Source organism: Halichoerus grypus, chromosome 10 (assembly GCF_964656455.1).
Source record: "Halichoerus grypus chromosome 10, mHalGry1.hap1.1, whole genome shotgun sequence".
In the NCBI taxonomy this organism is placed as follows: domain Eukaryota; kingdom Metazoa; phylum Chordata; class Mammalia; order Carnivora; family Phocidae; genus Halichoerus; species Halichoerus grypus.
The window spans coordinates 38427800-38451952 of NC_135721.1; the positions used below are offsets into that span (position 1 = coordinate 38427800).

Sequence of the window (24153 nt, forward strand, 5' to 3'; positions counted from 1 at the left end):
TGGGAGAAAAGCATCCTAAGCAAAGGGATTAGCTAGTGTTAAGGCTTGGTATATTTAACTAGTAAGGAGCACATGAAGCTGGAGTGGAAGAAGAACAGTAGAAAATGAAGTCGAGAGGAAGCAGGAAGCCTATTGTGGCAGTCTTTGGAGGCCGTTATAAGCATTTTGCTTCATATTCTGAGTGGGTTGGGAAGGTGTTAGGAGGGTTCTGAGCCAAGGGAGCGATATATGACTTTTAATAAGATCAGTGGCTATTGCGGAGAGTAGATAAAGGGACCAAGAGCAGAGCAGGGAGACCAGGTAATAGGCCTTGCAGTAATCCAGCTTCGTCTCTTAAATGGGACTTTTAGTTTATTTAAATTTTCTTTTTCTCTATTATGTTGCTCTTTTTTTCTCCTCTATTTTACCTCTAGAATTATCCAGTTTCTTTTCCAACACTTGTTTATCAGCTCTTGATTTTTTTCAGCCTTTCTTTCTTCTTTTGTGTTTAAAACTGTCATACTGTTCTTGCTCACAACTTTCATCTCTACACTGTTCAAAGCAGTTAAAAAATATCTTTTGGTTACTTTGTTTTGTCTACCTTCTTCATTACAGGCCCCTTTTTCCTTTGTTACTACTTTTCCATGTTATGTAAATTTTATGCCTACTTCCCATATGTTAAGATTTAATGTCATTTAGTACTGTTACTAGAAGCCCTGCCTGAGAATGGTGGTGCTTAAAGTGCAAGAGAATCCTTTCTCTTGTGCATTTCCCACCATTGTCCATCTTGTGTGAGTTTGTGTCTATGGGAGACAGGGCCATAGTCTGTTTGCATGTTTGAGTAATGACAGTACATGCGTTTGTGTCTGTAAGGAGTCAGATGTGAAGTGGGTGTTCGTTGTAGTAGATTCCTGTGTGCTTCTGTGTTAACCCCGGAAACTATAAATACCATGAGTAACATATATTTATAGGACCTACAGAGGCAGCTCAAATTATTTCTGCAGCAGGTGATGCACCGTCAGTCCCAGCCCCTGCGGTTCAGCATGAGGAATCTATAAAAACTGAGCACCCTGGAATTGGTGAAGGGCAACCGAAGCCTGCAGCTTCAGGTAGTTTGTTGATATTTGTGGTTTTATAAATGATTTGTTCATCAGAACTATTTAATGCCTAGGCAACCTCTAGACAGTATGTAAGTACCCACTGATGCTGGTTTTATTTCCAGACTTGCTTAGGGAATTTTTTTAAATTTCAGAGTCTGAGTAAATCTCTGAAAGCAAGAGGTTTAAGAGCTGATCCCTTATTTCTTCATGTTGGAATCATTGATGATGTGGTTTTAGAATCCTAGTGACAAAATGCCTTCAGTTGATAGAGCTGGCAAGTACAAACGATGGTGTTTTTATATCCCTCTGAGCTATTGAAATTCTGTGCTGAAATTTGATTTCCTCTTATTTACTTATGCTGCAAGAGGAAGCATCCTCAACTTCTGTACGGGAGCGACCACCCGAAGAAGTTGCAGCTCGCCTTGCACAACAGGAAAAGCAAGAACAAGTTAAGATTGAGTGTATGTAAACAGACGACTTCTTAAGCACTTTGGGTCATCTCCATCAGTTGCTGTCTTCTTCAGCCATTGGCACATGTTTCTCATCCATCAGCTAGTTTGGTTTCTTTAGTGGCATTTGTCTGTGTACCACCTTTATTTCATCATTTGTATTCTTTCCATTTAAACTTTTACCTGGGTAACAAAGGCTATTCTTAGTGTACAGTTGGAGAAAATTCCAAATAATACTTGTACTTAATCCATTTGTGTTTATTAGGGTTTGTGCTAAAGATTCTTTGTATTCTGTGGAACAGAAATTGCTTATGTTTTGGCAACTTCCCTGAGAGTCTTTTAATTTCTCTGGTTTATTACCAGCCTCTGGACTCTGTCTAGTAGCCTCCTTATCGGACATTGGTGGGGGGGTGGAATGTTATACACATTGCCAGTTTCCAGCTAACCGAAGCATATTCCTTTTTAAGTTTCGATTTTATGTTAAACTTTTTGACGGTTTTAAAAAATGATACTAGATACCTAAAAATGTATTTTCTGGTCTTAAACAAGGTGCAGGGAGCATCTTTTATTGTACTGGGCAGTATAGTGATGTCTCTGGAGGTAGGGGATATGTAGCTTTTTTCTGGACTGAGAGATGTTTGTTTTAAAGTCTTATGGCAGCTGTTTATAGTTTTTGTTTGTTTCTCCCCATGTCTTATTTCTGCTTGTCTGTTTGTCTTGAGTGGTTCTTGTTTCCCTTCTAATGCTTTGGTTCTGCCCTACTCTGAGGAGGCAGGTTTGTTGGAATTATGTAAAGAGTAGAAGGGACAGAAGGAGTATAGGTGCAGGGCTTTAGTTTGGCTACTTGGATTTTTTTTTTTTTTTATGTGTTCTTCTGAGTTCTTGGCCATGGTTACAAATAATTGGGAATGTTGAATAAAGACTTCTAAATAAGTGAGATATTTCTATATTTTTTTCCCACTTCCTAATTTTTCCTGAATTCTCTACCACAGCACATCAAGATAATTTTTTTATTCATATTTTATTTTTCACTTTTCCCTTTTATTATGTAGACACCTTGAAGTAAGTTGTACATTTAAGATTAGTGATGTCTGCTGTTTCATCATGCTCCCTTTTTTTTTGGTCCACTTACTATCTTTCATTTTGGGCAAAGTGAAAATTTTAAGGATTTTGTCTGTCACCTCTTAGTTTTCTCCCAAGCTTTACTTTTAAAATGTGTGTGTTTGTAATTCTTGTCAAGAATCAAAGCACCAGGGGCACCTGGTGGCTCAGTCGGTTAAGCATCTGCCTTTGGCTCAGGTCATGATCCCAGGGTCCTGGGATCGAGTCCCACATTGGGCTCCCTGCTCAGCAGGGAGTCTGCTTCTCCCTCTACCCCTCCCCCCTGCTCATGCTTTCTCTCTCTCTTACTTTCTGCACACAGAAGCAACAAGTGGAATTACATCAAACTAAAAAAGCTTTTGTACAGCAAAAGAAACAACAAAACAAAAAGGCATCCTGTGGAATAGGAGAGACTATTTGCAAACCATATGTCTGATAAGGGGTTAATACCCAAAATATATATGGAACTCCTATAACTGAATAGCAAAAACAAAACAAAACAAGAAAGAAAGGGGTGGGGGGAGGAGGAATCAAAGTACAGTGAGTAGACCTGAAGAAGACTTTGAGCCTGTGGGCCACTGTGAAGTGGTTTACTGTTACCTGTGCTCTCATGTCTTCCCCACCCCTGAACTCATGCATGTTCCCTCCCTGCCTCTTTTTCTCTTTATACCCCTCTCTTCATATCCCCTGTGTCTTTTTTTTTTTTTTTTTTAATATTTTATTTATTTATCTGACAGAGAGAGACACAGCAAGAGAGGGAACACAAGCAGGGGGGTGGGAGAGGGAGAAGCAGGGTTCCTGCCGAGCAGGGAGCCTGATGCGGGGCTCGATCCCAGGACCCTGGGACCATGACCTGAGCTGAAGGCAGCCGCTTAACTGACTGAGCCACCCAGGTGCCCCCATATCCCCTGTGTCTTCAGGTGAACCTCAGTCTGACACTCATGGTGTGGTATTTTCTCATCACCAACTTTCTCCTTTTATCTCCGTTGCCCAGGTACTGCAGGTGGTTCGGAGGTTCCGTTTGTTCATCTCTAGCTTATGCTTCTTTTGCTCAAAATCACCTTCTGTTTTTGTTTTACCTGCCAAACATATTTTCCCTTTTTAAATCATCTGATATGTGATAAATTAGTCTTCTCACTGGCTTTCTTTCTTCAGATGACCGTTTTGCCATTTTAGTATTATATCTGGAATCATCCCTTGCTTTATTTTTCTTAAAATTAGGTTTCTTTTTGATTCCTGAAGCAGCATATAGAAATATGATCTTAATAGGTTGTAGCCTCTTGCATCTTGATATATGGCTGTTTCTTGAGTTCTCTTACGGAAAACACTGTCCCTTCCCAAACCACCTTTTCTTTTTTGTTGCCATGTTTCCTTATCTTTTTCTTTCTCTGGTCTGTCTGTCATCTCCCTATATCTTGGTGATGTAAGTTGCTCTGAGTGTCCCTTCATGCTGAGGAGATACTCTTTTTCCCTGTGGATCTATACGATCATTATTTAAACTGAAAAATGCTGGTGGTTATACTGAATTTATAGCCTCTAGTAGTTAAAGGGGCTGAACAGTGCCTTAAACTTTGTTCCTCCCATTTGAAGTATATGCTGGCCTTCTTTAAGCAATTTTTTGTCTTAAAAAAAACTCAGAACACTTTTTATTTTGAAAAAAATTCAGTTGTATATAAAGGTAAAAATAGTATAATGAATCCCCATAGGTCTGTCCACCAGATTTAGTAATTACTAACATTTTACCATACTTTCAAATGAAACATTCTCTGTGTTTTTGTTTTTTACATTTTTGAGGAAATGCAAAAGAAGACTCAGTAGGAGAAGAAGGGAAGTTTACAATAAAGTTATTTAGGAGGGAGGGATTTGTTATTTTAACTGTTCTATGTATTTCAGCTGTAGCCAGGAGCTTAGAAGATGCTCTGAGCCAAACTGCTCACATCACTCAACAGGCCATTATAGCTCAGAATGCTGCGGTGCAGGCTGTCAGTGCGCACTCCAACATCTTGAAAGCAGCCATGGACAATTCTGAGGTGAGCCAAAGAATGGATAGACAGGTAGTACTTAAGACTGATTTCTTCCTTCTAGTATGGGCTTTCTCCCACTAAGTGAAGACTATCTAGAGTAACTTTTTAAAAAATATTTTATTTATTTGAGAGAGAGCAAGCGAGAGCACAGGCAGGGGGAAGGACAAGCAGACTCCCCGCTGAGCAGGGAGCCAGATGCGGGACTTGATCCCAGGGCCTGGGATCACGACCTGAGCCAAAGGCAGACGCTTAACCGACTGAGTCACCCAGGCGCCCCTAGAGTAACTTTTTTTAAATAAACAAGGCAGGAAAAATCTTTGCATGTTGTTTTTAATGAGTTTCATATAGTGCTTTATCTCACAACAATGATATGGTACAAGAATTAGTTCCTGTTTGCTTTCATATCTTAATAGTGCTTGAATATTATTTGTCTGCTTTTTTTTTGCTTTAAAATTGCCAACGATTTTTAATTTAGTTTTTTAATTTTAAGTTTTAATTTTTTTGCCATTTTTTAAAATAAACTTTTTACTTTAAGATACTTTTAGATTGTCACACAGTTATAAGAAATAATACCATTTTCTCTTGATTTTGGCTCAGGTCATGATCTCAGGGTCATGAGATCCAGCATGGAGCCACACATCTGGCTCTGAGCTGGGCATGGAGCTAGCCTGCTTAAGATTCTCCTTCTCCCTCTGCCCGTGCTCCTCCCCACCCCACCTCTCACGCTCTCTCAAAAAAAAAAAAAAAAAATACAGAGAGATCCCATGTACCTCCAAATACCAGCTATTTTATTATTTTTATTTGTTTGTTTTTTGGGTGTGGAGCCCAGCATACTCATGACCCTGAGATCAAGACGTAAGCTGAGATCAAGAGTCGGATGCTTACCTGACTGAACCACCCAGATGCCCCAAAACCAGCTATTTTAAATGCTTGTGTTGATTATTTAACTTATATTGAGCACATAAGAGAAAGTAATTACATTGATTTAAAACTGTAATACTGGGACTTAATTTTTTTTTAATAATTACATTCAGTTATTCAATGTATAAAAATATATCTAGACACCAAGTCGTTTAAAGAGTAAAAATAAATACATAAACTGTGAATCTCAGGGATCAGGATCTTGTGCCATAAGTAAAGTTACTTTGCCACTATAACTGTGTGCTTTTTACAGAATTTAAACACACTTCACATTGTTTCAGTCCTACACACATACATCACAAAAAAGAGCTCTCATGTAAACAGCTAGAAATTACAACCTTTAAAAAAAAAAAACTTAAAATTCTGGTTTATTCAGTGTCCAAGAAAAAAATTTAAATTTCAGTCAGAGTTCAGTCAGGAAAAGTGGAAACTACACAGAGAATACTTAATATTTTGGTTATACAGGTGTGGGAAGGCTGTAAGTTGTAGAATATCAGGAATTTGGGTTCAAACCGAAATAGACCAGTATGTTTCAGAAGGACACTGATTAGAAGCTTTAAATGTCAATGGTATTACTTTGGTGAAAGGCTGCGTAAGAGGGTATTTCCTCTTCCCAATGAATGCACACTATGTAATGCATGTGGATTAGATAGTATGAAATCTATTAAAATCAAGATTTTACAACTAAAGGACATCTTACGGTAGTGGTTAACTAGATTAGGGGATATTAGCTGGTGTTACAAAATTATCAGAAACATGAATGAACACGTTTTGAAATGTTAAAAATGGATTCCAACTTGTGTAAAAAAAACTGGTGCACAAAGGCTCTTACAATAGATACAGAATTACTTTCTCAAAACAGTGTTTGGAAACCGTTGGTCGTGGCTTGATAGTAGGGGAATCTAGTGTCTATTCTACAGAACAGCTTATCCTTGGACCTCTATAAAGATTTTCAAAGAGGACTTTTGTATATATATATATAAAATTAACATTTTATAAAATTCAGCTCAAGGAGCTGATTTTCACTTTACCAGTTACAGAGGGTCATTTTTTAGGATAATGTTTTGGAGGAGTAAGGACTGTACAAATGTATAAACTTTCTACTTATTCTTAAACTGATTTTGGTAGACCTGCAATTAAGAGAATTTTAAATATTGGTGCTTCATTGAAGAATAATCAAACAATTGAAGAGTTATTGTTCTTATTAACCTTTTCTGCTTCATAATATCCTTTTGTGAATCTAATATAAATATCATCTCTCCTTAGAAAATGCTGATACACACTAGAACACAGTCTTTTACAGTTTTGATGGGGTTCATGGACTTCTTTGGTTCTAACCATGAACCTTAGATGAAGAGACCCTACTCTGAAGAAATGCCGTATATAAGTTTTTACCTTTGAATTTAATGCCCTTGTTTCTAAATTTAGCCACGTTGGTGTATCCTATGACTGTAATAGTGGTTATTCATGTTTGTGTAAGTAAAACCTTTTGTTTAGATTGCAGGTGAGAAGAAGTCGGCTCAGTGGCGCACAGTGGAGGGCGCATTGAAGGAACGCAGAAAGGCAGTCGATGAGGCTGCTGATGCCCTTCTCAAAGCCAAGTAATTACTCATGGACTTTAACAAGTAATTAGGGCCTCCTGGTGGCTTTCTTTGGGCTGGCTTTTCTTTGTACTGTCGGTATAGAAAGAAGAGACAGAGAAACCCTTCACCTTCACCTCCACTTGATCTCTATTGGTATCAGGACCACAGAGGTTTAAAAAGGAGAGAGGGAATAAAATATAATTAGGCCAAAGTAAATTTGGCAGAAACCTATATAAAGGATCTTGTATAAAAAGCCGTTTTTCTTTTAGGTGATGTATCTCAGTGGATTTACTGAGGTTCTGCCATAATTTCAAGATTTTTCAGGGGTGGTTTAATCAGAATTTTGAGAGTATGTTTGAGAGTATGTCTTTTTGTCTTAGCTATCAAAGTACTTCGTACCTAGTCTAGTTTTATGCCACCCTGACCTTGATTCCTGGAATTTGGCTAAATCTAGGATCAAGCAAGCCAGGTATAAGATCAGCCTCTGATGATGGAAACCTGCATGTGACTAAAGGGTCTCATCAGCCTCTCGTTTTGGAATCACTGTCATTCAAAATTTTGGTGTCATTTTTAATAAAATATTATTCATAGAGAAAGAGAAGTCTTCTAGTTCAAGCCAGCATACTTTTAGGAGATTTAAGACGTTATGCTCACATCACTAAACCTTGAGTCGGGGCTCTTGAGTTCTGTGTTTTGTGGTGGGTAGGCCACAGTTCATCCAATTTGTGAAACATTATGAATCATGAGGGCTCCTCGAGACCCAGCTATATTTGCTCAGTGAGCTCCTTGACTTCCTCCCTTGCTTCCGCCTTCCTTAAGCTCTCTCTCAGCTGAAGGGGAATCAGCCTAATCCATATAAAAGCTGCCATTTATTGAGTGCGCTCAATGGGACAGGCACTGTGCCAGGTACTTCTCATTAATTACTTCTAATCCCCATACAAGGGTGAGCACCAAAGGAGAGGCTGATCTGGGAGTTGGATCCAGGTTTTCCTAGTTCTGAAGCCTGTGTATTTCCCTCTACACCATGCTCCTTCTCTGGTTCACGCTAGTAAATCTAGCTTCTGACCAAGCTGTTTTCAGTTGTTAGTAAGGAAAGCTTCTCTGCCTGTATTTATTGTGAAAAAACACTTGAGTAATTTTTTTCATTGTATTTTTTCATAGACTCTTAACAATTGTTTGCTGTATTTACATCAAGCTCTTTGCTAAAGTTGATGAGGAATAATACTAAATCTTTCTTTTGCTTTATTGGTTTGCAGAGAAGAGCTAGAGAAGATGAAGAGTGTAATTGAAAATGCAAAGAAAGAAGAGGTTCCTGGGGCCAAATCTCATATAACTGCCGCAGAGGGGAAACTTCACAACATGATAGTTGATCTGGATAATGTGGTCCAAAAGGTGCGTTTCTTAGGTCTTTTACAGCATTAAAAAAATTTTGTTTTTAAAATATTTATTTGAGAAACAATGAAAGTGAGAGAGATCACACATGGAGAGGGAGAAGCAGACTCGCCGCAGAGCAGAGAGCCCGATGCGGGGCTTGATCCCAGGACCCCGAGATCATGACCTGAGCCAAAGGCAGACGCTTAACTGACTGAGCCACTCAGGTGCCCTGCATTTTGAAATTTATAAATATAATCCTTTACTCAAAGGATTTGAAGAATTCAGGAAAGTAATAAGATTCCTTTCTTTCTCCCTTTTCCCCTGCAAAGAATAGAAGTTGTTACTAATTTTAAAAACTTATCTGGGCACAAAGTGGATAATCTATTATTGTCGATACTTTTTATAATAGGTAATATTTTTGGTCGTGGCTATTAAATGAAAATTTTAATTTTGTAGCAGATCTTCTGTCTGCACTAACGTAGTCTATATGGGTAGTTTCCTGTGACCAGAGAAAGAGGGACATGGACAAAGTAAGATGGTAAAGGGCTTGTTTGAATTACAGGGCTTATGTTCCTTTTTCTAAGCTTTAGCTTTCTCTGTATATATTATTTATATATTCCCAGCCAACATATAAATACATGAATATAATTTCTCTTTTTTTTGGATGGTGATGGTAATTTCTGTTCACTTTAACCGCATACCCCCTGTATTTGTTCAGGTCAAAGCAGCTCAGTCTGAGGCTAAGGTCGTATCTCAGTATCATGAGCTGGTGGTCCAAGCCCGGGATGACTTTAAACGAGAACTGGACAGTATTACCCCAGAAGTCTTGCCAGGGTGGAAAGGGATGAGTAAGTACTACTGAAGTGTTGGTACTTCACTGTTTTTGTGTTTTAACAGCTGTTCAGCTAAACTTGCTTTAACCCCATTCATCGAATCCAAACACCTCTGGTATGCATATCTCATTTGGTGACAGTACAGTGTTTTCTACGTTTTATTTCAGTCATAGCCATGATAGGTGACAGTGCTCCCATGGTTTTAGTCATGGTGGACACAAGTTCCAGCCAGTGTTTGATTCCAGAACCAATGGTTCTATTCAGGTCTCTGCTACTCAGGAATAAAAAATTTAAAATCCAAGTAAGTGAGAGTGACATTATAACCTTAAATCTATTAGAATATTTTATATATATACATGTAAAATTATTCAAAGCCTTTGGTACTTAAAAAATATTTGTAATGAATTAAGGTACGCCTCAGGACTGCTCTGTGACAACATTATGGTTGAAAACGCCCTTGGTGAGAAGGAAATCATCTTTATGACTATCTACTTGCAAATAGCTCAGAATGCAGGGAACTTTGTTAACTTTGTTTCATACAGTGTAACTGCAGAGAATAGTCACATTTTCCTGAAGTGCTCTGAGAGTACTAACAGTCACATAAATTACCAGTCTTAACAAATTCAAAATACTCTTTAAATGCTATTGTCTGTTATAAGTTGAACGTCAGGTAGGAACTGAACTGGTGTTCTAGGCCTCTGTGGGCCTAGGTCAGAATGTATATACTACCTGATCCAACTGGTTAACTCCTAGGTATGTGCTTAAGAAGACACACGGGTGCTCAAGGAGACTCATAAAAATATTCATAGCAGCCCTGTATTTGTAAGAGCAGAAAAATCAGAAACTGCTAAATGTGCCTCCCATGTGGCAGTATAAATGAATGAACCAAAACTATATCTCTCAAACATAAGTTTTTTTTTTTTTAAGATTTTATTTATTTATTTGACAGAGAGAGAGACAGCAAGAGAGCAGGGGGAGTGGGAGAGGGAGAAGCAGGCTCCCCGCGGAGCAGGGAGCCCTATGCGGCCCTGGGACCATGACCTGAGCCGAAGGCAGACGCTTAATGCTTAACGCTTAACGACTGAGCCACCCAGGCGCCCCTCAAACATAAATGTTAAGAAAAAAAGTTGCAGAAGAATACATAGAGTAGGATACCACTTACATGAAGCTTAAGAACATGCAAAACAAAACAATGTGTTGTTTTAGGATGCATATATATATATATATATATATATATATATATATATATATATATAAAATCTAAAAAAAAAAAGATAAACACTATATTTAGAGATAGTGGTTACCACTGTGGGGGGAGGGAGGAGGAGCCTTGAGGGGGAGCCTAGGTGGATGTTGCCAGGATGGGAAAATGAAGTGCAGGTTGTAGATTGTCATTATTTCCAGGGGACAGTTCCTTTATTGCTATAGACTAGTATATGTAGTCCTATTTATGTGCCTTGTTGAGACTGACATTATCTCATTTTCTTCATCTTGCCAGTTTTTCCTGCAACACGGACAGATTCCTGTTTTTTTGGTCTAATACCAGATTAAGTAGTTGACTTTTAGAGCCATTTGGGGTGAAAAATACCTGTCTTTGAACTTTCTGAATTCAGGGGTCATGCCCATGATGTTAAGAAGCTCATGCTGAGAGGCAGGAGACTGGCTGTGGTTCCCCTTTCCTGTCACTGTGTCCTCAAGGTGGTGCTTGTGATAGAATATTGATTTCTTAAGTATTTGAAATGTTGGAGAGGCCTGGTACTGAGAGTCCAGACTAGGACTTAATGAAAAGTAATTTCTAATGGGGGGCAGAGGTTTCTGTGTAAATTTGCTTTATCAAAAATACAGATGAGCCCCTGGAAACCAAAGCTACTTTTAATATGAATGACTCTCTTATTTTGTAAAATGTTAGCATTTACCTTGATTTATATTGCCTATGTCCTTTTATCCTTTTACGTTTTAGGAAATAAACTCTATTGTTTTGCTTTCTAATATTAAAATATGCTTTTTCTACTACTGGTTTCTTGTTCCCCATTTCTTTTTGGATATTCCTATTTAATGATTAATAATTGAAATATGTATGTTCTTTTTTTCAAACTGTTCTTTTTCTTTGTAGGTATTTCTGACCTGGGTGAGTAATTTTGTGTGTTTTAAATTTAAAGGCTTTTGTTTTGTGTCTTAAAATACTGAAGTCTTTTTATTTGCCTATGATTCTTACACTAAAGCATCTAAATAATTTATAACAGAATTACATTGCACGAGATAAATCTGATTTGGATGTTTTGGGCATCCATGTGCTCTCAGGAACAAATGTTTCAGTGATTGGAAACCTGTAGATAGAGATATGTATATATTTTAAAGCTTTCATTTTGTAAAATTTCAAACATAGAAAAGTAGGAGGAAAACTATAATAAGCTCATTGATCCATCACCCGACATCAGCAATTGTCAACACATGGCTAGTTTTTGTCACTTATTTCCCCAGTTTATATTGAATCAGATCCCAAATATCATATATCCTTTTCAGTTGTAAATCATTTCCATATGTTTTTTAAAAAAACATTAATCACTGTATCATTATCACACCTAAAACAATAATTCCTTAATGTCATCACATGTCATTTTTTAGTGTTAAGTTATCCCCAATCATTTTATAGAAAGAGGTTTTTAGTTGTTTTATTTCAGTATCCAAAGGAGCTACATGTCTTGAATTTGGTCAGTAAGTCTCTTATCCCCACTTTGTTTTTTGCTTCTCAGTTCTTTAATTGTGGAATTGAGTCATTTATCATGTAGTATTTCCCACATTCTGCATTTTGCTGTTAAAGCTATAATTCTTAACCTATAGTAATGTGTCAGAATACTTTTGGAACGTGAGATCTGAAAACAAAACACATGCTTAAGCCTAAATCAGAATCTTCTGCCGTGTGTATTTTAAAAAACTCGACAAGTGATTCTAATGGACAGCTCTGGTTGCAGATCATTGTTCTGGGTAACACCATCTGTTTAAGAAAAGGTATAGAAACTCTTACTAGAGAAAATTCAGAGAATCTGAATTTGAGATTTAACAGAAAAGAATATTAGGATGCCTTTTATGACTAATCACATTTATGCATGAATGAAAATATAGAAGTGTATATACATAAACTGTCTTTAGAGGCAAAATTAGGGTGAATTATAAAATCTATTTATATTTAGTTCAGATTGGAAGTACTAATTTGGGTTCCTGGAAAAGAACTGGTTATATACTTGAAGGCCTACCTAAATTACTTCACTTGGGTTTGAACATGCCTTAGTTAGTTGGACACAGGCTATGAATTTCTGATGGCAGTGGAGAATCTAAATCCACTTCAAAGGGTTAGCTACCCTTTGCTTTCTTTACAGCTGTTAAAATTACTATCACTTGAAGCAAGTACCTTGTAGATGTATAATTTTCATTGGTGAAATCATTAACATTTTAATGTAATTTTCTGTTTAGCTGACAAGCTGTCTACTGATGATCTGAACTCCCTGATTGCTCATGCACATCGCCGCATTGACCAACTAAACAGAGAGCTAGCAGAACAGAAAGCCACAGAGAAGCAGCACATTGCAGTAGCCTTGGAAAAACAAAAGCTAGAAGAAAAGCGGGCATTTGACTCTGCAGTGGCAAAAGCATTAGAACATCACAGAAGTGAGATACAGGCCGAACAGGACAGAAAGGTAGAGTAAATGAGAAATTTAACGTGAATCCACTTGAATAGCTGCTTCTAGAGATAATACCAATAGTCATTGACTTTAAAATATTAGATGTAAATCATGCCGACCCACCATTGAATGGAGCTTTGGCCCTTGTTCTAGTCAGAACTTCTAGGGAAGGATTATTGTAGCAGAGTTCTTTTATGTTGAGCAGATGCAGAAGTGAAAGAAATAACAAGCCCTTGGTATCCAAGATTATCTACTTTATCTTTTCCTGGTGGAGCCTCTGTCCCCTAAAGCAGTGCTGAAAAAAATCTCTGTTGGATTCTGAGTGTCTTTTTCTCCGCCAGTGTTTTGGTTAAGAATGGATGAGATCACTCCTTTAGTCTTCTGTCAGGGCATGTCATGTATTAAATAGGTGTCTCCGGGTTGATTTGAGCGCCTGAGTACTTATCCTCCCTTCGTGAGCACTCCCTCCTCTGTGAAGTTCTTTCTTCCCTGGTTGCCAGGACACCACACTCTCCTGGCCTTTCTCCCACTTTGCTGGCCACTCATTTACCCCCTTCTTTGCTCAGCCTCCCAAATAGGAGCATGTACTGGCCTTGGTTCTGAAACCTTTTATCTATCTAAACTGTCTCCAAGTGCTCTTATCTAGACCTGTGACTTAGAAGGTTAAATCCTGTCCATCACGGGGACATTTATGTTGCTGGCTCTGGCCTCTGCCTTGCCTTCAGGTTCCTCCTGTCCAGCTGCTGACTTGGTGTTTCTAGCTGGCTTTTCAGTAGTTGTTTCAAACTCAGCTTGTCCAAAACAGATTTCTTGACTCTCCCCAACCTGTCTCCCAGCCGCTCCGCTTGTTTCTCTCTAAATCTTCCATCTACCCAGTTGCTCAAGCCAGAAATCATGCTTAGTTGTTCCTCTGTCAACTTTCACATCCATCCACTAACACATCCAGTTCTGCATCCAAAGTAAATCCCAAGTTTGTCCACTTTCTCCAAGTCCAGATTATCATCATAACAGGTTCCCTGCTTTCTTTTTTTTTTTATCCTTTTTTTTGTTTTTTAAGATTTATTTATTTATAAGGTGGGTATAGAGTGCAAGCTTGGGGAGGGGAAGAGGGAGAGAGAGAATCCTCAAGCAGACTCCTTGCCGAGCACGGAGCCCAAGGTGGGGCTTGACCCCAGGACCCTAAGATCATGACCTGAGCCGAAACCAAGAGTTGGCTGCTCAACCAGCTGTGCCACCCAGGCGCCCCCAGGTTCCCTGTTTTCATACCCATCTTTCTATGTTTATTTACATGGCACTTGGTCCTCCTAAAACCCATTCTGATCAGACACTAGGCTGCTGAAAACCTTGCGCTGATGGCCCACTGCATTTAATATAAAATCCAAATTCTTAACCCATACCTAAAAGGCCTCTTGATCTTATTCCTGTTTGGTGTGAGCCAGACTTCCCTTAATTCCCTTATTGCCTGTATTTGCCAGGTGCCCTGGTTTTTTGTTTGGTTTTGTACCTTCACTACTTATTCTGCCTTGGGGTGTTTGCTCTGCCTCGTACATTGTTACGCTTCTCTTTAAACCTTAGTTCTAAGCTTGGATGTCACCTCAGCAAGGCTTTTCCTGTTCTTTCAGTGCAGAGTCTCTATAACTTTCTCTCACAGTCTGACATGTCTGATTGATTTATTTACTGTCTGATCCCTCCATTGAATTGTACATGATATGAGAACAAAAAGTTAGTGTGCCTTGAGCCACCATTGCATCCAAACATATAGTAGGGACTGCCGGGCACAGGATTGGCACTTCATAAATATGTATGCATTGACTGAATGGGTTTATTCATTACTTCTGTTATTTCTGAGAGAAAAGTTATGATATCCAGGTACTTAGTATTAAATAATTTGTAATATGACCCATGGCTAATTGTTAGGCAAGACGTGCTAGCCTTTTCATATTTTTGGTTAGATCTGGGCTGTGTTGTGAATTTAAATTCACAGTTTCAGAGCAGTTTTCTTTGTTTAGAAGAAATTGTATAAAGTAACTGCCAGATATTTATTTTCTATTTCATAGTTCTTTACAATAGGCATTATTCCTAGGTCACACAGATGGTTGTGGTGAAGCTGTGTTTGATCCCAAGTTGTAGTTCTTTTTTTCCAGGAGTTGGGATTTGTTAATTGTCACGGGAGTGAGTGATTCAGGAAATGATAGTGTTCGCCTTACATAAGATACAGCCTGGTGATAGGGAGAAACCGAATTGGGGGCCAGAGAGACACCATTTGAAATCTGATTTTTGCCACAGCTGTGTGACCTTGTTTTTGAGTCACCTTCCAACGTTCAGCTTTCTGATGGATGTAAGAGACGTTAGGAACGTGTCTACATGTGTGGCACATCAGAGCAGCTCAGGACACGGAAGCTGCTGTCATCCTTGCTACTAGTCTTTCTCTTTTTCTAAAAGCAAATGTGGAGAATTAAGAACTAATCATTCCTGTGGTTTCACAGGTAGAGGAAGTCAGAGATGCCATGGAGAATGAAATGAGAACCCAGCTTCGCCGACAGGCTGCTGCCCACACTGATCACTTACGCGATGTCCTTAGGGTACAAGAGCAGGAACTGAAATACGAATTTGAACAGGTGAGGACCTGTGCGCGAGTATCAGAGGCCCTTCAGCCTCCCTTCCCCCTTTAAACGAACAGTCTGTCCTTTCCTTTTCGTGTGCCCTGTATGTCATTCCTTCTGAGGGTATGGAGGAGTGTGCACCTAGCCTCGGTGCACTGGGGCCTTTGTATATTTGTAACACTGCGGTCTTTTACAGAAAGATGTACCTATGTTGTTATTGATCATGTGTGTTTTGTATCTGTGTCCTAATTACTTGGAGCCTTCAAAGCTTTAGGGAGGGTTGGTACAGGGGGTTTCAGAAATGCAGATGATACTTGACATGTGTAACTCCTGCTTTATTATCTCCACAAACTCCTACGGACTGTGTGGCCATGCTCAGATTTTTGTATCTGAGGAAACTTCCAGAGAGATTAAGTTCGGAAATCACAGCAAGTCAGGGTATCTCTAATCATAATTCATTTCTATTCAGCAAGCCATTTATAATATATTAACTTATTTGTCTCACAAGAAGAGAATGAGGTTATCCACGTAGGGAGATCTTCCAGAAAATTGAAATTTATGCCAATATGAAAAGGTATTTTACTTTAAATTTATTTGATGGGTATTTTTCTGAGAAAAAAATGGAATATATAAGCTCTTGAATCAGGGATATTGAATACAGTTTAATCTGCTGTGTTGGGGTGGCGGTACAGTTATTTTCTAAAGTTAGCATTTTCTCCTTTTATAATAGTTTGCTTGCTTCTCCTCCTGGTCTGCTTCCTCTAATACTAGGTTCTGTCAGTAAATTTGTAGAAAATCACATCAGCTATGAGTTTGAGGAAATTTTTGAGACCTTCCACATCATGGAGGAGTTTCATGACAGATGTTTGGAGATTTTAAAGGCCCTCTTTGCTTGTGAGATGGCAGTTGCTGGAAGACTGTAGTGTCCCAAAGATGCCATGCACTGAAGTAGCACCACTCTTCTCTGGACACTGTTTGTGTTTTATTTCAGGACCTGTCTGAGAAACTGGCTGAACAAGAGTTAGAGTTCCGTCGGCTCAGTCAAGAGCAAGTTGACAACTTTACTCTGGATATAAACACTGCCTATGCCAGACTGAGAGGAATCGAACAGGCTGTTCAGAGTGAGCGCATGGGCCTCTTATAATTTTATTCAGTCCAGCTTTTTTAGGATAATTTCTTGGTAGGAGGACAATGGGATACATGCATCAGCATTAGGGCATAAAGTTGCTGAACTCATGCTATTAAATTTTATTTATTTCTGAGAAAATTAGCCCAGATTTGGTAAGTTTGGAACGTAGAGAGTTTGTGAGAGGAAATTAAAAAGAATCTAAAAATTAAATACTTGAAGTTTTACTCGGTGTGTGATAGACTGGAGATCACCATTAACGAGGCAGGTAACCCAACACACTTTGGTTATGTCTCATGTGTCCTGAGAGGAGCAAAAGGCCAGTGTATCCCCATGCTCGCCCTCCAGCTTTTGCCGACCTGTCTCCAGTCCTGGTTTGGAAGTGGTGGTTTGTTGGTTCCGCCCACCAGATGGACAGAAGTTATTCTGAGGCTTCCGTGTGCCACACTGAAGGGGAAATGTCCTGACAGTAAGGATGTTGATAAAATGAGCTTTTTGGGGGGGTGTTCCAGAGCCTCTTTGTCAGATAAGTATAAAAATAAACTACTCATAAAATTCCAAGATCCAGTATTCCATCAGGTTTACTTGAAGTGTGCCATTCCTTTGCAGGAAGTTTCTGATGGCGTCAACAGAAGTCTTAGCCTAATTTAAATATGTTTCTTTCTCAAATATTCTAAAATAAATACCTCTGAATTAGATACCATGTGTTGTCCTAGATGTCACAGAAAGAGGGAAAAGAGACTCAGTTGTGCTTGTGCACATACATCCTTCTGGTTTTCTTCATGGTTTTACTAAAAACAAGTCATCGGGGCACCTGGGTGGCTCAGTCAGTGAAGTGTCCAGCTCTTGATTTCAGCTCAGGTAATGATCTCATGGTCATGAGATCAAGCCCTGCGTTGGGCTCCGCACTGGGCGTGGAGCCTGCCCAGGATTCCGTCCCTCTGCCCCTGCCCCTCCCCTGCTCTCTCTTTAAAAAAAAAGGGGGGGGGTGCTCATCCTTAGGCTTGCCATGGTTGCCTCATGAAGAGGCCGGCTTCCTCAGAAAGAACACCCCAGAAATGGTGGTAGATGAGGTTGGAGGCGGCTCTCTCTGGCCCCATCGTTCACACGTGTGGCTTTAGCCTGTTGAGGGTGCAGGGTGCATCAGATCTCTGGAGGTATGGAGAAGGACATGTAGTCAGATGGAGAGAAGAATGTTTTTCTTTGCCTTTCTTTTTCCTGCTAGGTCATGCAGTGGCTGAAGAGGAGGCGCGAAAAGCCCACCAGCTCTGGCTGTCGGTGGAGGCGCTCAAGTACAGCATGAAGACTGCATCCGCAGAGCTGCCCACTGTCCCACTGGGTAGTGCGGTCGAGGCCATCCGAGTCAGCTGTGCCGATAGTGAATTTGCCCAGGCTCTAACCGCAGCTATCCCTCCTGAGTCTCTGACCCGTGGGGTGTACAGTGAAGAGACCCTTAGAGCCCGTTTCTATGCTGTTCAAAAACTGGCCCGAAGGGTAGCAATGATTGATGAAACCAGAAATAGCTTATACCAATACTTCCTCTCCTACCTGCAGTCCTTGCTCTTGTTCCCGCCTCAGCAACTGAAGCCACCTGCGGAGCTCAGCCCTGAGGATATAAACACTTTTAAATTACTGTCCTATGCCTCCTATTGCATTGAGCATGGTGATCTGGAGCTGGCAGCAAAGTTTGTCAATCAGCTGACAGGGGAGTCCAGACGAGTGGCACAGGACTGGCTGAAGGAAGCCCGAATGACCCTAGAAACTAAACAGATAGTGGAGATCCTGACCGCGTACGCCAGCGCCGTAGGAATAGGGACCACTCAAGTGCAGCAAGAGTAAGGTCTAGAAAGAGTTTTGTAAAGTATTTTATGTGAAAGGGAATCAGCAGTGATACATGAAGGGTTTGCAACAGGGTCCCAGAATTGTCTAGAAAGGAGCAGGTTACAAGTACTGTTCTAAATGTTAACACCTGTTGCATTTGTATTTCCACTTGCTATCATGTCAGTGAACTCCGGGAGTATTTTCTTTGCAACTTGTGTAACATTTTCTGTTTTTCAGGTTTTACTGATCAGGCTTGTGAGCCCTTCAAAATAATGTTTGTGATCCCTATGACTATTGATTTTGCCCTTGGAGCAAACTGAATAAAACAAAAAGTGAAAAACTGAGTAGCTTATCCCTTTTCAGAAAGTACTATTTCTAGTTTGTTGTATGCGTAGACAATTTCCTTGAGAAGTGGCAACAGCAGAGGTAGGAAATCCTGGGCACTGAGTTTGCAGGTCATGAATTGGGTTCCAGAAGTGCAAGGTCTGTTTTTGGCTTTGAAGGTTCTGGTGAACTGATTCCTACTGGTCAAACTCAAGAGTGATGTACAAGGCATAATTGCCAAAATATTTATAATGGGAGATACAGCATTTCTAGTGATTAAAGGGCACTAGAAATAATAGTATCTATCTGAAACTTTTAAAATTGCCACCACAGGAAAAATTTATATTTTATATTGGGACCCAATATATACACACACCTGTGTGCATACTTAAAAGTTTTTTCAAACCACTGGTAGCCCCTTTCTACTTGTGATGTACTGTTCTCTGGTCTGTTTCATTAGGAAAAAAAAAAAAGTTTTCTTTACCCAGAATTTAATTAAACAGCCCTCAAAACAGGTCACAGGTCTCAGTTCTGAAACACTGGTAATTGACCTTGCTCCTTTCTGGTACTTGGACTGAATCTCTTCATTGAAGTGGGGGTCGTGAGCCTGGAAACTTCATGGGATTGAATAATTTTGTGGTATATTTAAACTGGATTGCCAGAAAACCCAAAGAACTTTTTTAGTTCACGTCTCTGAAGGTTAGGACAATTGCGATATTGGGTAAACATTAACAAATTCCTTCGATTTTTTTTCTTACTCCATGAAAATACTGTCAAATTTGTTTTCAGAGTTTTAATTTTTTGTTGGGGTTTATGGGTTCACAAAGAGACTGAGGAGGCACTTTTATTTGAGCAAAGTATCTGCAAATCCTGAGGGAGAGAGGAATTCTGTTTTATATTTCTGTGGGTGTGTGCCAGACCCTGAATTTGGATTGTTACATTAAGTTTGCATGGCACTTACCCTTTGATTTGGGGATCTTTTGGTCCTGTTTTGGCTTTGGTTGATATTGCTAATATTCCTTATGTTTCTCCTGAGTAGATTCTTAAATCAACAAAATACACGTAAGTGTCTCTGATGGAACACATGCTTTGTGTAATGTCCTTAATTTCTGCAGTGAGAGTGTGCTATTTTTACCAGAAGAAAATGAGACTATTCTAAATTCAGCTTTCCCCTTTGGAATGGTATGGAATTGCAAAATACATTAACTCACAAAGCTACTTACCTGTTTGTCGTGGTAAAGGTGCTTGTAATTTGTTTTACTTACGCAGCATGGGAAATATTACCAATTATAAGGAAATCTAAATTTCTCTAGGAGCTGGAAAATAAGTCTCATCAGATGTGATTATCCGAGCTCATAAGAGGCAAGCAATACTGAATGGTTTATTTTAGCTCAGTAAATCAAAATAATGAAGACCACTGGCCTTCAAGTTTTAGTAGTTCCATTAACCAACCTCCTTACCACTGTTGCCTATTAGAAAATGGGATGATATTGGAAAGGGACGCCTGGCCAGGCCTTGATTCTCTCTCCTCAGGCCTAGTAAGACTCCCATCTTCCTGAGAGGTCACTCAGCACCCCTTCAAGTGAAAAGGGCCTTTACTTGGGTTCTCAGTTGTCCTGGAAGGCAAGGTGGAACCCAAAGGGGCAAGTTTGGGGGAAGATGGCTATAACCTTGGACAGTTAGAGCCGGGCAGCTTCACTTTACTTCAGCTGTAGGTGCTAAGTTACAGCTCTGCCACTTCTGACTTGATCGTGTGAAGCAAATCATTATTCGTCTTGCTTTCATTGTCTCAATCTATCTGAGCCTTAAACGGGTTACCTTACTGCCTCCCTGGAGTGCTGTAGGAAGTGTTCCTCAACATTTTAAACTCATGCCTCCGGATATAACATTAAAACTCTGATCTTTGCTTTAATGTTTCAAAAATCAATAATGTAACTAAAATGCAGTTTTAGACAGTCTTTTTAAAGGCACGAAGTCTTTCTATTCCTTAGTATTAACTTAAATCCTCTGCTCTTTCTTAACAGGTTCTGGATAAAAGTCTCCAAGTCCCAGATGAGCTGTCCCACCAGTTTTAAAGTAACTTGCTTGAACTCAGTGCAGAAGAACAGCTAATTTAACATAAATGGGAAATAAAAAGGATTCAATATCAGGCAAATCACTCTTCATCAGGTCCAGTGGTCACCATTACCCCAAACCAAAGCTGAACAACCCCCCCACCCCCCATTGGTTTCCTTCCCCTGAAGCATTCAGGGATCCTGAGGTCACCAGGAGAGTATAAAGAGAGGACGAGGGTGGAAGAACAAGAGGGTAACTGGCCACTCTGCCCTTTTCCAAAACATGGGGAAGTCATGTGGTTTCACTGGCTTCTTAGTTCACGCTAGCTGTAGGCACGCTGCCCTGGGGTTTTCAGGAGAGGGGGTTTTAGAGGGATTACGAGGCAAGAGTCAGCAGAGGTGCCATTGTTGTAGGAGCCAATTCCACTGGTATTGGTGGCAAAGTTTAGGTTTCCCCAGGAATAAATTCTCATAACCTTTATACTCTTGGACATTCTCAGTTTTCAAGAGTCTGAAATCCTGCGGAGCTCTGTAAACTATTCTTGGGCTTGATCTCCAGTCCTGAATTCTCTCAGTCCACGGCTGTGCGGATTGGATGGATAGCGTTTTGACAGGTTAGGCTCCTTCCTGGGCCAGGCTGGATGTTCCTTCCCTGTCCAGACCCTATGTATCTTACATTTCCGTCATTCCATTAGCACATTGCCTTTTATTAACCAAATCAAATACTTGTCTCTGGTAAATCACCACTCTGCTCTAAAGATCTGATCTAAATGACTCCATGAACTTGCCCTGACCAGCCTTGCTCCAGTGACCGCTGTCTCCGAGCATGTCCTATTTCAGTGTTTTTATTTTTTTATAAAGATTTTATGTATTTGACAGAGACACAGCAAGAGAGGGAACACAAGCAGGGGGAGTGGGAGAGGGAGAAGCAGGCTTCCCGCTGAGCAGGGAGCCCGATGCGGGGCTCGATCCCAGGACCCCGGGATCATGACCCGAGCCGAAGGCACACCCAAATGACTGAGCCACTCAGGCGCCCTATTTCAGTGTTTCTAAACTTTGTTACCAGCGGAAAATAATTTATGTCATGACCAGATACACTTATACATGTGTATCTATATGTATATGTCTATTGCACTGTAAAATGTATCACAGCTTTATTGCATGTGATGTATTTTGATTTTCTAATCCATTTCAGTATTCTAATCGTCACCCCCAAAATTTTGTCTTAAATCCTACAGTTTAAAGACAAACATCAGACAGTACATTTTACTGCTAGACTCCTCAAATGTTCTTATGAACCTCGAATCTACTAGTTCCTAATTTCCACACACTGGTGATCTGAGGCATATTGAACAAGTTTATTCACATGTAGCAGGCCTACTCCCTTGACCCTTCCCATTCCATGGGTTCCTACTCCACAGTTTGTTCCTCTGATGCTCTGGTTTCTCCTGTTCCTTTTTGGTAAGTTACTAAAAAATAGTTAAACTACCCTCATTTCCCAATTTCCAAAAGGCTGTTTTTGGATTATTTTAACATGGTTGCTTTATACGCCATTAATGCTCCAAAGCTTTTCAAAACTTGATTCTGGTCCTAACTGGTTTGATTTAGAACTCAAATCTTTCTTTTCATACCATTTTGTTTAAAATACTGAACTGGGGCGCCTGGGTGGCTCAGTTGGTTAAGCGACTGCCTTCGGCTCAGGTCATGATCCTGGAGTCCCGGGATCGAGTCCCACATCGGGCTCCCTGCTCAGCAGGGAGTCTGCTTCTCCCTCTGACCCTCCTCCCTCTCATGCTCTCTGTCTCTCATTCTCTCTCTCGCAAATAAATAAAATCTTAAAAAAAAAAATTGCTTTAAAAAAAATACTGATTTTAGATTGTAAATGTAATATATATTTCCTATATAAACATCTGTGAAATGTTAAGACCTATTAAGAATGGTCTTAAAAATGAGTTCTTGTACATGACCGAGAAGCCACTCATTTTAGTAAATGCCTTTTAGGCATGCAGTACTTGAGTTATATTAGAGACCGTTGTGAGGAAGACGATAGCAAATTTGAGGGGAGAGCCAGGGACCAAAAGCAAAAACTGATAGGCATAAAGAAACAGAACATCTTTTACTATTAGAGGCTAATATTTCATTAGTCCGTGAATAAACATTTAGCAGTGAGAGAATGGAGGGGCACCTGGCTGGTTCAGTTGGTAGAGCATGAGACTCCATCTCCAGGTTGTTAAAAGTTTGAACCCCACATTGGGTGTAGAGATTAAAAGTAAAATCTTTGGGCGCCTGGGTGGCTCAGTTGGTTAAGCTCCTGCCTTTCGGCTCAGGTCATGATCCTGGAGTCCTGGGATCAAGTCCCGCATCGAGCTCCCTGCTTTGCAGGGAGTCTGCTTCTCCCTCTGACCCTACCCCCTCTTGAGCTCGTTCTTGAGAGAATGGAGACCAGTCCTATAGGGTTAATTTTCTGAAACTTTGAAGCAGTTATTTGCCTAGACTGGGTATTTGCAGTAACTACAGCAGTTAAAACAACTGAACTACATTGAAATCCATTATAAATTTTCATGACATCAGCCCAGATGGGACTTGGTCCTATCAGCTCTGTAGCTACCAAGCACTAAGGTGAGGGTTCAGTTGGGGCCTGACAAGGGGAGAAGTATACCACATTTATAAGGATTGCAGTGAGTACTTGGCCAAGAAGAGAGCAGGCATCTGTAGGAAAGATGGGAAGGAGCAGAGTGAACATAAACTTCCAGGAAGCCAGGTTCTCCCTGGACGTTGTAAACCAAGATCAAAGGCTAATCAGCCTTAACTGTCCTTTTGTTCATTTGCTTTCTTATGTCAGGGAATAATGCACGTGAATGCTTAATAGCTCATTACTGTCATTTCCTTGCCCCCTTTGTCCTTTAATTAGAAGTCTTAAACTGGTAATCTAGGAGAAAACATGAACCAATACTTAGGGTTTTGAGGATATACGGCTGGGTCCAGGTCTAGAGAGAGGACAAAGTAGAACTGGAACAGATACATGTAACAGACAAGGGTACGAAACAGTAGCCCATCAGTGGCAGCCCTGGTAGGGTAAGGACGAAGCTGTTCATCTGGGAGGAACTCATGGGGCCCCTCAGACTATCCGGGACCAGGAATGAGCAAAGCAGCCTGTGGAAGCGCTGGTGAAGGGCAAGAA

The 24153-nt window shown here is 40.1% G+C and overlaps 1 protein-coding gene across 15 annotated transcripts in view; it reads left to right on the top strand.

The window, feature by feature from the left end:
- The window catches only part of IMMT (inner membrane mitochondrial protein), a 39666-nt gene extending 20732 nt beyond the window's left edge, over positions 1–18934 (top strand). For 2 of the 15 annotated variants that reach the window (XM_036076182.2, XM_078056342.1), the window contains 11 exons: positions 951–1088; positions 1445–1540; positions 4523–4659; positions 7072–7175; positions 8414–8549; positions 9250–9379; positions 11478–11492; positions 12836–13059; positions 15531–15662; positions 16639–16768; positions 17999–18934. In XM_036076182.2, the coding sequence (XP_035932075.1) occupies positions 951–1088; positions 1445–1540; positions 4523–4659; positions 7072–7175; positions 8414–8549; positions 9250–9379; positions 11478–11492; positions 12836–13059; positions 15531–15662; positions 16639–16768; positions 17999–18612 (1856 nt within the window). In that variant the 3' untranslated portion in view covers positions 18613–18934. Of the gene's footprint in view, positions 1–950; positions 1089–1444; positions 1541–4522; positions 4660–7071; positions 7200–8413; positions 8550–9249; positions 9395–11477; positions 11493–12835; positions 13060–15530; positions 15663–16638; positions 16769–17998 lie in introns of those variants that run through there. The other 13 variants (XM_036076184.2, XM_036076183.2, XM_078056334.1 and 10 more) reach the window with 13 other exon arrangements.
- Positions 18935–24153: the final 5219 nt, after the last annotated feature.